This window comes from Myotis yumanensis, unplaced genomic scaffold (assembly GCF_028538775.1).
Source record: "Myotis yumanensis isolate MYYU_CA2020_CCGP unplaced genomic scaffold, mMyoYum1.0.hap1 SCAF_22, whole genome shotgun sequence".
Lineage (NCBI taxonomy): Eukaryota > Metazoa > Chordata > Mammalia > Chiroptera > Vespertilionidae > Myotis > Myotis yumanensis.
In genome coordinates, this window is record NW_027223773.1 from 11,453,113 (window position 1) to 11,469,360 (window position 16,248).

The 16,248-nt window shown below is 42.5% G+C and overlaps 1 protein-coding gene across 3 annotated transcripts; it reads right to left on the reverse strand.

Annotated features, from left to right (window-relative positions):
• Positions 1 to 1,263: 1,263 nt before the first annotated feature.
• UCHL5 (ubiquitin C-terminal hydrolase L5) lies at positions 1,264 to 16,211 on the reverse strand. Of its 3 annotated transcripts, none has more exons than XM_070401336.1 (11): positions 16,004 to 16,209; positions 13,090 to 13,153; positions 10,995 to 11,100; positions 10,368 to 10,493; positions 10,224 to 10,285; positions 10,015 to 10,145; positions 9,495 to 9,558; positions 7,536 to 7,638; positions 6,630 to 6,737; positions 4,910 to 5,008; positions 1,264 to 1,754 (listed from the first exon to the last, which is right to left on the reverse strand). In XM_070401336.1, exons 1-11 carry the CDS (start codon positions 16,077 to 16,079, stop codon positions 1,710 to 1,712), a joined length of 984 nt encoding a protein of 327 aa, XP_070257437.1. In that variant the 5' UTR covers positions 16,080 to 16,209; the 3' UTR covers positions 1,264 to 1,709. The 3 variants fall into 3 exon arrangements, with proteins under 3 accessions (XP_070257437.1, XP_070257436.1, XP_070257438.1); XM_070401335.1 differs by having other exon boundaries at positions 6,630 to 6,740; XM_070401337.1 differs by lacking the exon at positions 6,630 to 6,737 and having other exon boundaries at positions 16,004 to 16,211.
• Between the last annotated feature and the right edge of the window lie 37 nt (positions 16,212 to 16,248).

The window sequence follows — 16,248 nt, forward strand, 5'->3', positions numbered from 1 at the left end:
CCCATAGTTCATGAACTCAGAACAAATGTTTGTCTGTTCTGGTGGCACAGCCCAGCTGGCTGCTCGCTGGAAAAGGGCAGCTGTCTGGGGAGCTAAACATACGAGGTGAGACTAGCCAGGGCCGCCGCTGTCGGCGAGCTTTCCGTTTCTGAGGACGGAGTCTATCCCTGAGCGCTGGCTGGCTGCTTTAACAGGCATCACACAGAATGGAACGGCCTTCACCTACCTAACCATTAACAGATTTCAGAAAGGGAAAAATTGGAATGAGACACGGAGACTGTCCTTTAAATAGCCCTCCTTTTCTTTTTAACTTTCCACATAACTAACATTTATACATATATTTCTGGATTACTCTTTATTTGCCCATTTTCTCTATCCACTGGGGTCATGACTTAGGACCCAGGCAAGGACACAAGTCAGACTTCTTTATTCCCTGGCAGAAATTACCACAAAGGGTCATAATGCATTTGCCATCATTAAAAAAGCAGATAATATAAACCATTATATATATATATATATATATATATAATTTTTTAAAACTGATTTCAGAGAGAAAGGGAGAGGGAGAGAGAGATAGAAACATCAGTGATGAGAGAGAATCACTGATCTGCTGCCTCCTGCACACCCCACACTGGGGATCAAACCTACAACCTGGCTTGTGCCCTGACCGGGAATCATAAAGTAGATCCTAGTTTTTGAAATTTCCGTAAAGTTTAACTTAGAAAATAAGATTAGGGGCAAGAATATATTTTTATGAAATAAGAAAAGCAACTCCCAAAAGCAATGGGAGTTGGGGGCAAACTGCACGTCTCTTGGGAACTGCTGGGCTGGACTACTTTTGTTCAAGCTGCCACATAAGGATCCTGAACCACCACCACCCCCCCCCTTTTTTTAAGGGACATACCCTTAATTGTCAAATCTCCAATATCTTATAAAAATGCAGCTTAACAGCTTGAAAAAATGTTGCCCAGCTGAGTGTACCACCAAAACTCTTAAAGATTTACACTTTGTTCTTAACCTGAAGTTTTGCTTTGAGAATAAGACACCTTCCGTAAACAGTTTTACATAAAGAAATAACCCCACACACTTAGAGAGTTTGCGAAAATAAAGTTGGGATGTTTATTACTTTTTCTACTGGCAGCATGAAAATCACTAGAAACTGTACTTTTGTCCTTTCAAATAATCTGCATTAAAATCATACTTTTCCAAATAATTGATATAGAAGATAAAATTCAGTTTAAAAATCCTCAAAATATTTAGATATCAAAGACAGAAATACTGATTTTTATTCCATTAATGATGAGAACAAGAGATCCAGTTTAATCAAGAGCTGACATTTATAAATTTTAAGCATTTAAGTGAGCTAAAGGATTAATGATACCAGTTACAGGGAGAGAAGATCCTCTGTGCGTTTTCTAGATTCATTATGGTAGCTACGTATGCGGGGCATCACAGAAGTTCTCAGATCCAGTGTCAAATAATGGGATTTGGGCAAGTGCTCTTGACATCACCTTTATTTAACAGGCACTACATGCACACGATGCAGGTAGGGGGAGTTTATGAATCCATGCAGTGAAGACAAGACGGACTGGACTACTGCCCATGTGCACTGAGCCAGTCAGGGTGCTGCTCCACGTTCCTCATGCTCAGTGGTTTCCATGGAAATAAAGGCAGAAGCAGAAATGTGTGCACACGCCACAGCATCCTCCTCATTTGGTCTCCTGTGCTTTCTTTGCATTCTGTTTTTCTTTTGCCTAGAAATTAAAGACAGTATCTTACAAAATCTCCAAGGTCTCTTTTAGAGCATATTGACTGCATGCGGCATTTGTCAAAAAACCCGCTATTCGGTACAGTACTGTACTTATTTTTCCCTCCGCTGTATCACAAGTTGCTTAAGAGAGAAGAGGTGTCTTATTCCTGTGTACAGCCAGAGGCTTTAACAGAGTGCCCGACCTATAGCTGCCGCTGGATAAATGATGAGTAATTAAAACATTTCAAAAATTTTAATCAAATAATAATCTGAGTTCTCTTCAGAATCTAGAGAGAGAACATTGCATATAGACAAGAAATAAATGCATCTCAATATTATCTATGCAATGTGAATAATGAAAAAACAGTTTGGAGAAACAGACAAAAGCTACAAGGTCAATAACAACCTCTTCAATAAAACAAATGCAACAGCAAGGACAGACTGTACTGTGCTCCATTAACACCAGACATTCACACACTGCCACCCTGTGTCCACAATGGGAACTGCGGTTCTAATGCAAAAGCTGAAAAGCTATGTTCTTTAACTAGGCTTTTTTAAAATTAAAAAATCTGGAATTATACTGTCATTAAACCCAAACAAGAATTGTCCTTTTCCTAATTGCACAAAAATGTTTATGCATAGAACAAAATTTTAAAAATGTGTTTTTATTGACGTTAGAGAGAGGGAGATATTGATTTTAGGAGACGGAGAAATAGAAACATCAATGATTAGAATCATCGACTGGCTACCTCCTGCATACCCCCTACTGGGGATTAAGCTCATAACCCAGACAAATGCCCTGACCAGGAATCAAAACATGACCTCCTGGTTCATGGGTCAACCTCAACCACTCACCCACACATGCCAGCCCACAGAACAATTTTAGAGCAAAGTACATACATTTAAATTTTCTCAAATAACATGTGTCTGCTCCTTAATAATATTTATATATAAATGTGATATAACATATCCTATGATTTAGTCCATCTTATTATTTTCAATAGAGAACTATTTCATAATGTTTCCTACAAAGAACACAATAGCTAGGTGTTTTGTTAACAGGAATTTGGAAAATCACAGAACCTTAACTTAATCTAAAACTTTAAAAATCAGTTTCCTATCTTGGACTTTCATAACCTTAATACCCTGAGATATATAAATAGAGAAAGGTGTATCACAAAGAGAAGATTTAGCAGTCTTCTGCAATAAGTTTTGCGTTTAATGGTAAGTTGAAGCACACATTTTTTGGGATCTGGGTAATGAGGTACACACAAAAACCTTAACTCTCACTTCATATTATTTAGAATGTGTGATCATGTATCTTTGCTTCATAAACTTTAAAATTAATAAGGAAAATAGCCGAAACCGGTTTGGCTCAGTGGAGGAAAATATACCTACCATGTATACTCTGGTCTTCATCTTTTTTTAAATTTTATTTTTATTATTAGAGGCCCAGTGCACAAAAATTTGTGCACTCGGGGGGGGGGGGGGGGGGGGGGTCCCTAAGCCCAGCCTGTGCCCTCTCACAGTCTGGGACCCCTCAAGGGATGACCACCTGCTGGCTTAGGCCTGCTCCTTGGGGGATTGGGCCTAAGCTGGCAGTCAGACATCCCTCTGGCAGCCCGGGAGCCCTCGGGGGATGTCCACTTGCCAGCGGGGAGCAGGCCTAAGCTGCAGTCGGACATCCTTAGTGCTGCTGAGGAGGCGGGAGAGGCTCCCACCACCACCGCTGTACTGGCAGCCGTCAGCCTGGCTTGTGGCTGAGCAGAGCTCCCCCGTGAGAGCGCACTGACCACCAGGGGGCAGCTCCTGCATTGAGCATCTGCCCCCTGGTGGTCAGTGTGTGTCATAGTGACCAGTTTTTCCAGTGGTTCTGCTGTTAGGGTCAATTTGCATATTACCCTTTTATTATATAGGATTATTTTTCCCATTTTTAATTCTTTTTTGTTCATCCTCACCCAAGGATATTTTTTCCATTGATTTTTAGAGAGAGTGGAAGGGAGGGGAAGAAAGAGATAGAATTATCAATGTGAGAGACACATTGATTGGTTCCCTCCCCCATGCTCCCTGACTGGGGCTAGGGATCAAGTCTGCAACCAAGGTGTATGCCCTTGACCGGAATCAAACCCGGTACCCTTCAGTCATCAAGCCGACGCTCTATCCACTAAGCCAAACCAGCTAGGGCTAGTCTTTTAAGTTAAAGGTTCAATATTTTGTTTGCCCAGCAGTGTCTTCTCAAAGCATTTCTGAAAATGTGGTACACACCAGCTGCCTTAGAGTCATCGCTTAGGGGGTGCGGGGCTTATTAAAGATTCCTTCCTCTGTATCAGAATATCTGGGGAGGGGCCAAGGAAAATGTATTGTAAAGAGTATCCAGCGATGGGTCACTTTCAGAAACAATGATTTACGTATAAACATAAAAACAATTGAAATGTGTTTCATTTATTCAACAAGTATTTTATTTAAGTACCTTAAAGAAAAACAATCTTAGAATATTTCATTAACAGATGCTAGCTTCCCACCCTTGGAAAGAATACCAGCTTCGGGATAGGGAAACTAGTTCTTAGTCTTGGCTACATACATTTGTTTCCCTCGCCAATGTCCATTCTAGTTCTAAATTCTGTGATAATTCAATTTTTGCTCAATTAAATAAGAAAAGTCTATTATTTCAATTATTAACATTAAGATTTGTTAGTAGCTTAAAGAAAGGGCAATATTTTAAATGTCATTCTAATATAGCACAGCCTGAGTTGTGACATGGAGGATTCTAGGAGGTGAAGCAGTGGGGCAGCCCTTATTTCTAGTTTACAGATATCTGGCTGAACTAATGCTCATCTAGAATATAAAACAAATAAGTAAAAGTCAAACAAATAAAAGTCAAAAAGCTTCAACACATTTTACCTCTACTTAAGCTAAAACAAACATTTTTTTTTGAGAATCTAAATCTAATTTAACATAGTCAATAATACTGTAATAACTATCTATGGTGACGGCCCCTAAATTGTCAGTGGTAACGTATATAAACGCCTGTCGGCTGTGCTGTACACATACAAAATAGTATTGAATGCAAACTGTAATATAAAAATAAATAAATTCCACAAGGACAAAAAAAATGGGTGTGTCTGTATACTAGTATATATTCAGCAGTAAAATCCTTACCTTTTCTACTAGTGGTATTAACTGCTGGTGTTCTGCTAACGTCTTTAACAATTCCATAATGAATGGCAGGTAATTATGTTTCCTTCTGATATTTTCAATCTGAAAATAAAACAATTATCAAACCACACTAGCTTTGCATTTCTACTAAGTTTCTGACATTTTGATTTTGCATACAACTCAAAATTGAAATGGGGAAAAATCCTCCATTCTCAAAAGAAAACTATTAGAAATAATGAGATCCAGTTCCCACTGAGAATAAACATGGAGAGTTTCTGAGCATGGCTTACTACTACTGACATAATTAAATCAAAACTTTTTATAAAACCTCAAAATTTGGAAAGCAAAATTTAAAAAAAATAAACTCAAATTGGTAATAGAACCACACCAAGAGAAAATTTTTCAAGTGAATTTCAAAACATAGTATTTTGATTATACATTTAAAATAGGATCTATCCTAAGGAAAAAAATTGAGATTCCTGGTATTGTTATTCTGAACGAATATATGTATCTCTATATATATATGTATATAGGTATAATATATATATATCCTATCCTATATAACAAAAGCCTAATATGCTAAGTGTCTGGTTGTCTGGTCATCCGTTCAACCAATCAAAGCATAATATGCTAATGATATGCTAAGTCTGTTCAACTGCTTGCTATGACATGCACTGACTACCGGGGGCAGACAGTCAACCAGTCGCTGACATGCACTGACCACCTGGGAGCAGAAGCTCCAACCAGGTTAGCTTATTGCTGGGGTCCAGCTGATCGGGACTGAGCAAGGGCCAGACATGCCCTGGAGTCCTCCCGCGGTCCCTCCCAGGCTGGGCAACCTCCCACGTCCCTCCTGGTCCCGATCGTGCACCAGTGGGTCCCTCAGCCTGGCCTGTACCCTCTTGCAATTCTGGACCCCTCGGGGGATGTCACAGAACTGGTTCCAGCCTGATCCCGCAGGCCAGGCCAAGGGACCCCACTGGTGCACAAATTCATGCGCAATGCCTCTAGTGTGTGTGTGTGTGTGTGTGTGTGTGTGTGTAGCATAAAGTATATAAATATCTCTATATACAAATGCTATATATATGTAGCATAAAGCAAATAATTATGTTACTGTTAGGAACCAAGACTTTCAGATTAAGAGAAAAGATGCAAATGCTTAACTTCAAGTATAAAGCCCTTTAATCCTAAATATGAGCATTAATAGGAACTCTCATTATATTTTTCTCTCCAAAAATGAAACACAAAAAAATACATTTCTTAGCTCTGAAAAGGTCTAGAAATAAAGGCCAATCAGTATCACTGAGTAACCGGAGAGGTGGTTTCTAATACCACTTCCCACCAAAGGACCCAGGGTTTCTTGAAGAAATGGCTGATTCCAAGTCTGAGACGGGAAATGTACAAGATGGGCCTGAACAGTCATGTCAAAGGACTCAGGAGACAGCTTGCAGTGACCCCTACTGGCCAAAGGGGGGATAATTTGAGCATCAGCAATATCTGCAGGGAACTGAAGCATCAAATAGGTTAAAAATCTGTTCGTAATACTTTTTAAAAAATTAAAAAGAAAGACAGCCCACTAGTTACTTTTGTAGAATGCCAGGGAATCAACTCATTCTGAAAACTAGTAAGTAACGGGAGAAAAGTGGTCACTATTAGAAAAACCTTCATGTCAAAATATACCATTCCATTTTAAAACATTAAAGGAACAAAGTTTTTTAAATACCTTGTATCTTTTTAATTTCTGTACTTCTTCTTCAATGAGCATCTGATTTTTGGCGAGTTCTGACTGAATAGCACTTAGCATACTACCCTGGTCTGTATCCATGGGTTCCTCCTTAGGGGAAAGGAAAGAAACTCACACCCTAATAACTGAGGCTTAAGTGCAGAATATTTTCAAATGATAAACACAGTACAATTCCTTTAAAATTTTACCCTTAATACAGTAACAGAATTTTAGCCAAATAAATGCAATATTCAAGAGTAAAAACTCTAATACCTTCTATATTTCTATATTCTGCAATACATACTGTTTACCTAAAAGTAATCTATACTGTAATATATTTAAACCTATACCCTTCCATTCAGCTATAAATTTGCTTAAATATACTCTTAAGAAAATGTGGTCAAAAAATGTAAAAAGGTCTTTCTGACTGTTACTAATTCTCTCCCATCCTATTTACTACAGAAAGATAATCATAAAGACTAGTAAAGGTTATATGTGAGCCTAGCTGGTTTGGCTTGGCAGGGTCCCAGTTTTGATTGCAGCCTAGGGCACATGCCTGGATTGTGGACTTAATCTTCAGTAGGAGGGAGGCATGAGGCAGCTGATCAATGATTCTCATCATTGATGTTTCTATCTCCCTCTCCCTCTCTGAAAACAATAAAAATATTTTTTTAAATAATAAATAAATGTACCCAATTGATTCTGTGAAAAATGCAGTCTAACTTGCTTAAATGACAGTAAATAATTGCTAACACTTATTTAGCACAGACTACTTCTCAGTCTCTGTTTAAAGTGGTTTACATATATTATCTCAGTTAATCCTCACAACAACCTTCTAAGGTAAAGAAGGAAGGGGTAAATCCTTCCCCTGAGAAAATGACTAAGCCAGAAAACATGGCCACGAACCTCAGCAAGTTGTCTCTGTAGCTCGGCTATCTTCTGTTCGTATATCATTTTTCTGTCAGACACGATGGCCATTAAGTTAAATCGAATTTCCCCTTCACTGTACCTAAAAAGAGGTCAAGTTCATAATGTAATAAAGAATTGTAACACTGTTACAATTACGATAATCTGCTGTGATTACCCCACAATTCTCTGGGAGATCGAAGTCAGTGGTTCATGCATTGGAAGATTCCACATAGTAAAGATGCCAGTTCTCCTCTAATTGATACAAATGTTTCACACAATTTCTATGCAGGTCCCAGCAAGAATGTTAGCAGATACAAGTTTATACTGAAATTTGCATGGAAGGCGGAGGGTCTAGAATGGCTAGAACAATTCTAAAGGAAAGGAATAAAGCAGGAGGCAACACTGTCCCTGATGACAAGACTCAAGCTACAGTAACCAAGATGGTGGTGCTGACAGACACAGATCAGTGGAACAGGACGGTGAACCCAGCAACACCCCACACATACGCCCACGGTTCTGTCCCAGGTGTGGGGCCAGTTCTATGGAGGAAGGACGGCCTGCTCACCCAAAGACATGTATAAAAATTAACTCCAAATAAATCACAGACTTAAATGAAAACTGTTCAACCACAATAAACCTATAAAAGACAATAGCAAAATCTTTGGAATCTAGGGCTAGGGAAAGAATTCGTAGACTTGACAATAAACATACAATTCAAGGAGATTGAGAACTTTTGCTCTGAAAGACCACGCTGGGAAGAGGGGGATGGGCTACGGGCTGGGACAGAGTATGTGCAGACAATGTGTCTAAGGTCGGGCAGTATCTAGAGCAGGAAAAGAACTTCAAGGCTCAACCGTCAAAAAAGAAACAATCTAATTACATACAAAATAGGCAAAAGGCACACATCCTTAGTCACTAGGGAAATGCAGATTCAAATCATGATGAAATATCACTACCCACCAATCAGAATGGAAATAAAAAACTTTGACAAAACCAAATGCTAGCGAGGCCGTGGAGAAACTGGCTCCCTCGTACATTGCGAGTGGGAATGTAAAATGTATAGCCACGCTGGGAAAGAGTTTGGTGGTTTCTTAAAAAATGAAACATGCCTTACCATACAACTCAGCAGTGTGCTCTTGGGCATTTACCCCAGGGAAACGAAAGCTTAGGTTCACACACAGGTCTGTCTACATGTCTGATAGCTTTATTCATAACAGCCAAAAACTGGAAACGATCCAGATGTCCTCCAGTGAGTGAGTGGGCAAAACAACGGTATATCCATACCACGGACTATTGTTTGAACAGATTCAACTATTGATACACTTAACCTACAGGAATTCCTAAAAGGAGCCAGTCCAAAAAGGTGACACACAGTACGATTCCGTTTCTATAACATTCTTTAAATGACAAAAGTGATGTGGGGCGGTGGCAGGGAGGGAGATGGTTGAGGCTCTAATGGGCCCTGAGGACGCCTGGGAATTACTCGGTACCTTGACAGTGCCAGTGTCAGCATCCTGGCTATGGCACGGCAATAGTTTTGCAAGGTGTCACCAATTACTCTGCACACTACACATGGTACACCTTTCTCAAACTATACAACAGTTTTTCTAATTTCATATACAATGAAATTCCCATTTCATCTGCCTCTGGTAGCTAACACAGGATCACTCTGCATTCTTTTTATAACTATCTCAAAAAGTGTAATGAAGGAATATATGCTCAAAACAAAACTCTGCAAAGTAACTGCATGAAACATCTAATTTCATGTCGATCTGCGTTTAATTCCGCTAACGACAGGGCAGGATCTAGAGGTTTTCCAACACGGATTCCCTGAGCCCAGTAATTAAAGGCAGGTGGTCAGTGAGCATTGCTAAGATAAAAATGAAGTAAAAGTTTTTTTAAATGTTTAAAAACCAAACCAGAATGTTATGCGAAGGGGGTTAGCGGAGCATTTACTTCTGTATCCTCTTCTCTATGACGGGCCTCACGGCGCTGATCCAGTCGTCCTGACTGCAGGCCCCTGGAGAAAGGGGGAAGATTTCCGTCAACGCAAGTCAGCATCAGCACCACTTCATATCTTTGGTCCAAAGCATCTCCTTTTATAAATAACTTAGGAAATTCAGGATGGTCAAAATCCTTTTAGCATAACTGTGTTCAGCTTCCATTCTTATTTATTAAAATCAATAAAAATACGTACACTTTTCTGAAAGTTAACTAAAAAAATAAATAATAAATTATGTCATCTAAGAGTTAAAATATTTTTCTTAGAAAAAAATTAAAGGTTCCAACTGAATTGCAGTGGTCAACATGCCCTTCCTATCTGTTCACTTCACGAAGGACTGAAGAGCGGGGGGTGTCCCGAGAGCACCCTATGTCGTCGCCGTCCCCTCCAATCTCTGCAGCATGGAGGCTAACACAGAGTGAATTCCGTTTGCTCCTGGCCAAGAGGGAAGCGGCAGGAATAGGAGCCGGTTACCTAAGTCAATCGGTCCCTCCCGCAGTCCATCCAGTTCATAGAGTCTTCCGTTCACAGGAACGTAACTGACAAAGTGAAACGCATCCTCCTCTTTGGTTGGTGTCTTTGCGTCGAATTCGAACATCTGCTGTCTGCAGTGAAGAAGGAAGCAGTGAGAGGCAAGCAAGGCGGGAAGGACGCAGGGTCGACTCAGCACCCCAGTCTCTCACCTGGCGAAGCTGTTGTGTACTTGTCGGATCACATCAGAGTTGCTCAGTGCCAAACCTTTCATCTAAAATAATTTGGAAAAGTCGCCCATTAGAACAAGAACTGTCACAAAGAGGGCACTTTCGGAATAAGGAGGTGGTACTCACGGCCGCATCAAAGCTTTGGGAAAATTCTTTAAACTCTGACAACGTCTCTCCTAAATGGACGTCTTGATGAGTACAGTTCAGCAACACACTCACTATGGCTTGCGTAGCACAAGCATTATTAATGACCTATCAAACGGAAAAGCGGAGATACCATCAATTTGTTAGAAAACAGCTGGACCAGCTCAGCAGTTGAGCGTCCACCTATGAACCAGGAGGTCACGGTTTGATTCCAGGTTAGGGTACATGGCCAGGTTGTGGGTTTGAATCCCAGTTGGGGGGGGGGGGACCTCACCTTCCTCATCAGTGAAATGGTAGCTAGGCAACGATATTTTACAGAGAAGCACTACCAAACTGTCCTTCCTGGGTCTTCACACACAGTGATTACTAGATCATTTCTTCCCTCAACATTTTATTCATCAATGATCAGACACACACACCTCCAACTAGAGCATAGATTAGCCTCAGTCAGCCAGTGTTACTGCCTCTCTAAATGGATGCAGATCTTTGGGGAGCTCAATAATTTTGAAGAATGTAAAGGGGTCCTAAGACAAAAAGTTGAGCACTGCTGCATTACAAACATATGGGGAAAGATTGTTCATGAGACTTAGGCGTACCCAAGGACCATACCTGCTTGGCAAAAAAGATTGTGTCGAGTCTGGAGTCCTGAACAACAGAGCCTGCTGGTTCCTCTCCTGGCTGCCACTTGAAAAGAAAAATTAGCCCGTGAACCGGCCTACAAAATAAAACACAAATTAGTGACACCACAACCTGCTGCTGCTTTTTATTTTTTTTTAATTTTATTTTATTGTTTAAAGTATTACAAATAGTGGTACATATGTCTCCTTTTTTCCTCATTGACCTTCCCTCGGCTTCCCTTACCCCCCAGCACATGCCCTCACCCCACCCTCCCAGTCTTGTGTCCATTGGTTATGCTTATATGCATGCATACAAGTCCTTTGGTTGATCTCTTACCCACCCAACACTCCCCAGCCTTCCCACTGTACTTTGACAGTCTGTTCGATGTTTCTCTGCCTCTGTATCTATCTTTTTGTTCATCAGGTTATAATGTTCTTTATTATCCATAAATGAGTGCGATCATGTGGTATTTTTCTTTCACTGCCTGGCTTATTTCACTTAGCATAATGCTCTCCAGTTCCATCCATGCTGCTGCAAATGGTAAGAGTTCCTTTTTTATAGCAGCATAGTATTCCATTGTGTAGATGTACTAGTTTTCTAATCCACTCATCTGCTGGTGGGCATTTAGGCTGTTTCCAAATCTTACCTATTGAAAATTGTACTGCTATGAACATTGGGGTGCATATATCCTTTCTGATTGGTGTTTCTGTTTTCTTGGGATATATTCCTAGAAGTGGTGTTACTGGGTCTGCTGCTGCTTTTAACACATTGTCAGTATATTACATTTTACTCAGCTACTTAACATATACAATGCAAATGAAGTAAACTCAAATTTTTTTTTAAGGTTTCTATTGCTCCTCAGTCGCTAGAATGTTGCCTGACACAGGCTAATAAAACTTAAAATTTTATCAGTTAAAAAAGAACTATAGTGAAAGGCTTGTTCTCAAATCTGCAGATTATTCATTTCTACCTTATATCACTTAACTTAAACAAAGGAAATAAGAACAAAGCAAAACTAGAAGAAGCTGCCAACCTAGATTGAATTCCAACGCATATGAATAAAGTTCAGAGAGATGTCTGCAGATAAATGGCTGATAGCACATGCAATATGAAATGCAGAGTCACTTCGTGTCATTCTCGGGTGCATGAACAATCCTCATGGAATTGTTAGGGCGAATGGAAGCTGTCATCTGGTACAGGAGGGAGTCACCACTTTCCTGAAGGAACTGTTGTGGCCCAGGAAACATCCAATGGACCCTCTAGGATTCTCTCCAGTCTCTTTCACAACTGCCTGCCATGCAATAAAAATCTCTCCTCTCCTTTGAAGCCAATTCCAAGGCGCATCTTTAATTAACCTTCCCTGGCCACTCAGTCTAAACTGATCTCTTATTCCATCTACAGTGAATGTGCTTTTTGTGGGGAAGGGGAGGTGGGGAAGCAAGCCATCCCCTTCTTACTATGAAAACAGAGGCCATATCCCAATGGTCCCCGCTGTCCCTGTTAGAAGCTAACTTGCCTCCAGCCAAGAACTTGCCCACCGTGAGAACTCCCCTGCCCTCCCTCGCAATTCAGGGTCAGCGCTTGGGGGTAACGAGGTGGGCAGCGAGGAGAGGCTCAGAGGGGTGGTTCTACTCAGGGTGGGGAAGAGGAAGGTACTTCCTGGCACCCACATTTGGAATCTGGACTGCAACCTCCCAGAAGCACTGTGATAATGTGTAGACAAGTTTGCATTACTGCTAATATGCATTATGAAATATGCTTTTGTAGACTGACCTCTTACTCAAGTCTCTTATGCTAAAAATGTGTTCCATGTTCTAATCCATGATCTAGCTGTGAATGTTGTAGAAATCAACCAATTACTTTGTTGACATGGAATTACAGGGACTTAGTTTTTAATCCCTTGCAAGCTACTTATCTAGAAGCCTCAGGTTCATGGTTATAAAAGGAGAGTAGTAATTCCTATCTCATAGGACTGAAAAAACTTTAAAGAGATCGTGTATTCAGCCTAGTGTAGTCCAAGAAAAATAAATAGACAACTGTTTGCTTACGTGGAGACAATTTTTAACACAGTTAATATTATACTCACTTTAATTTTTCAAAATTCTCAGGTTCTAAACTCCATATCTCTTCTACCTGGGCTCCTCGGCAACCTGAAATAAGAAATTATTTCTTTAGAAAACAAAGTATGGACTCACTTTTCTCCAGCATTAAATATTAGCTAAAAGGTGTGCACATTTGGGATGATAAGACATGAGAAATTAAAATGGTAAAACTGACCAAGTTCACAGCCAAACCCTAGTCCAGCGGTTCTCAACCTGTGGGTCGCGACCATCGGAAAACACATATAGCATGTCAGATATTTACATTACGATTCATAACAGTAGCAAAATTACAGTTATGAAGTAGCAACGAAAATAATTTTATGGTTGGGGGTCACCACAACATGAACTGTATTAAAGGGTCGAGGCATTAGGAAGGTTGAGAACCACTGCTCCATCCTGTACAATTTTCTAATCATCTGCAGTGGGAGTGTTTGCCTTTATGACTACGTTTCCGGAGCGTGCCTCCACTGACACGCTATCCACGTCTGAGCCTTCTCCACGCCTTCTGCATCCATTTTTTTCCCTGTCGCTAAGCTCTCCCAGCTCTGCCCTTGGCCCTCTTTTTTTCTTACTGTACATTTTTTAAGTGATAAGAAATAACTGCCACTAACAGCGACTTCTCCTAAATTTTTATTCTATTTTCTTTTCAACTACCTCAGAGCATTTGATAGAATTTACCAACGAAACCGTTTTGGCTGGAGTTATCTCTGTGAAAAGATTTTAAATTACAATGTCAATTTCTTTAATAAATAAAAGGTTAAGGGTTACCTATTTTTCTTGATTGAGCTTTGGTAATTTGTGTCTTTAAGGGAATGTGTATATTTCATTCAAGTCGTCAAATTTACTGGTATACAAATGCTTACAACATCCCCTTATTATCCTTTTAATGTCTGCAGATTCTGTAGTAACATCCTCTCTCTTCTTCCTGGTATTGGTCATTTGTGTGTCCTTTCCTCTTCTGATCAGTCTGGTTAGAAGTTTATCCATTTTATTGATCTTTAAGAAACCAGCTTTTGGTTTCATTGATTTTTCTTGATTTTTGTTTCATTTTTTAATTTATTGGGATGACATTGGTTAATATGATCATATAGGAAGTTTCAGGCGTGGGTTTCTTTTTATTGATTTCAGAGAGGAAAGGAGAGAAAGAGAGAAATATCAATGATGAGAATCATTGATTGGCTGCCTCCTGCACGCCCCCTACTGGGGATCAAGTCCACAACCCAGGCATGTACCCTTGACTGGAATGGAACCGGGACTCTTCAGTCCACAGGCTGATGCTCTATCTACTGAGCCAACCCAGCTAGGGCTCAGGTGTGGGTTTCTATGTTACAAGATCCGCATATTGCATGGTGCGCCCACCTTTAATGGCTGTACCTCCTCCTCTCTAACCCATACTTCACATCGCCAATCATCTCAGGCTCTGACCATTTTAAGAGACCTCTGGTTTCTCTCACTCCATTCCAATCTACTCTGCACACTACACCTGGTACACCTTTCTCAGGCCTAACAAACGTCATTTCAGCATTCAAATACCTTTGACAGTGAAGTCCCCAGCGACTGCAGGGCAACACAAACTATACAACAGAGCATATCCTCCAAGTCTGTTAGGTTATGTGTTAGTCACTTTGCTAGCTGTTCCTTAAGCCACACGTGTGGCTTGAACATCAGTGCTGTTTACCTTTTTCCTTCTGCCTGTGTTCCTGTAACATTCGTTCACACTTCAAGACAGCACTCAGTGCACTGCACCATGGTTTATTCACATTAAAAACCCTCACCCGCGCCCTGAGTGGCTCAGGGGTCCGCCTGTGAACCAGGGGGTCATGGTTGGATTCCTGGTCGGGGCACATGCCCGGGTTGGGGCCGGATCCCCAGTAGGAGGCGTGCAAGAGGCGGCCGATCCGGGCTTCTCTCATTGACGTTTCAGTCTCTCTCCCCCTTCCTCTCTGAAGTTAACAAACATATTTAAAGAAGAAAAAAAAAAATCCCCCAGAGCCTACCAGGGTACCTGACACATCATAGGTCCACAATATGCGCTTGGTAAGTGATAGTCCAAATATCCAGCTCTGCACAGTAGACAGTATCTGTGCCGACGTTTAATTTTTACCCCAAGTACAAGTTCTAACCTAACAGCTAGAATTAATAACATTCCAGGAAATGTAACAGATAAAACTAAACGCACTGCCCCATCCAAAAAAAAAAAAAAAAGAGGCTAGGAACAGAACAGGGATGAGCAGTGCAGTGCGCTGGCTGTTCCGGGTGGAGGGCGAGGCACCGGGCCAGGAAGACACTGCCAGGCGAGCATGTGGCCTCCGGTCCGGGGCGCGAGCTCGGGGCACACGCCTCGCCGGAAGCCAGAGGCCGGCGGGGAGCAGACCGGGCGGCGCGGCCCGCCGGTCCCACGCGGGCGCACACTCCGGTGTCCTGCTCGGAATCACCAAAACCTCGGGTTCCGGGGGGGGCTGGGGCCTCGGGCACCCCGCCCTCCAGCAGGCACACCCCGGCTGCCCCTGCGGGACCGGCGGCCTGCGACGCGCACCTGGGCGCACCTGCCGGGACGGGACGGGACGGGACGGGGAGCGCGCGGCGGGGGCGAGGGCAAGGCTGGTGCTCGGGGGGCAGGGGAGCTGCGGGGACTCATTGCAAAGAAACAGGTAACGGGGCGCCGGATCCTGCGGCGGGGCGGGATCTCTGCGGGATCCTGCGGAAACGCGACCGCCCGGGATCTCTGCGGAAACGCGACCGCCCGGGGCTGGGAAGGGGGCGGAGCCCTGAGTGTCCCCTCCCCGAGTCCCTCCAGGTGCCCGGGAGTCGCCGGCTGCTCCTCGCAGGAAACCCCGCCGCGCCCGGCTCGGCCTCCCCCGTGACCCCCCGGCCCAGGACGGTGCCCCTGCCTCTCACCGAATCCTTTAATGAGCTCGGTGAAGACGCCGGGGTCGCTCTCCATGAGGCACCACTCCCCGGCATTGCTCGTCATGGCCCCGGCCACACGCCGCCCCGCTCCACCTCGGACGCTGGCCGCCACCGGCACCCGCTGCCGCCGGCCACTGATCCCTGCGAACCCGCCGCAGAGCTCGTCCGCCCCACGTCACCCCGCCTACTTCCCGACAGCCTCCGGGGCCGTTAGAGCGCGCGAGGACGCTCTA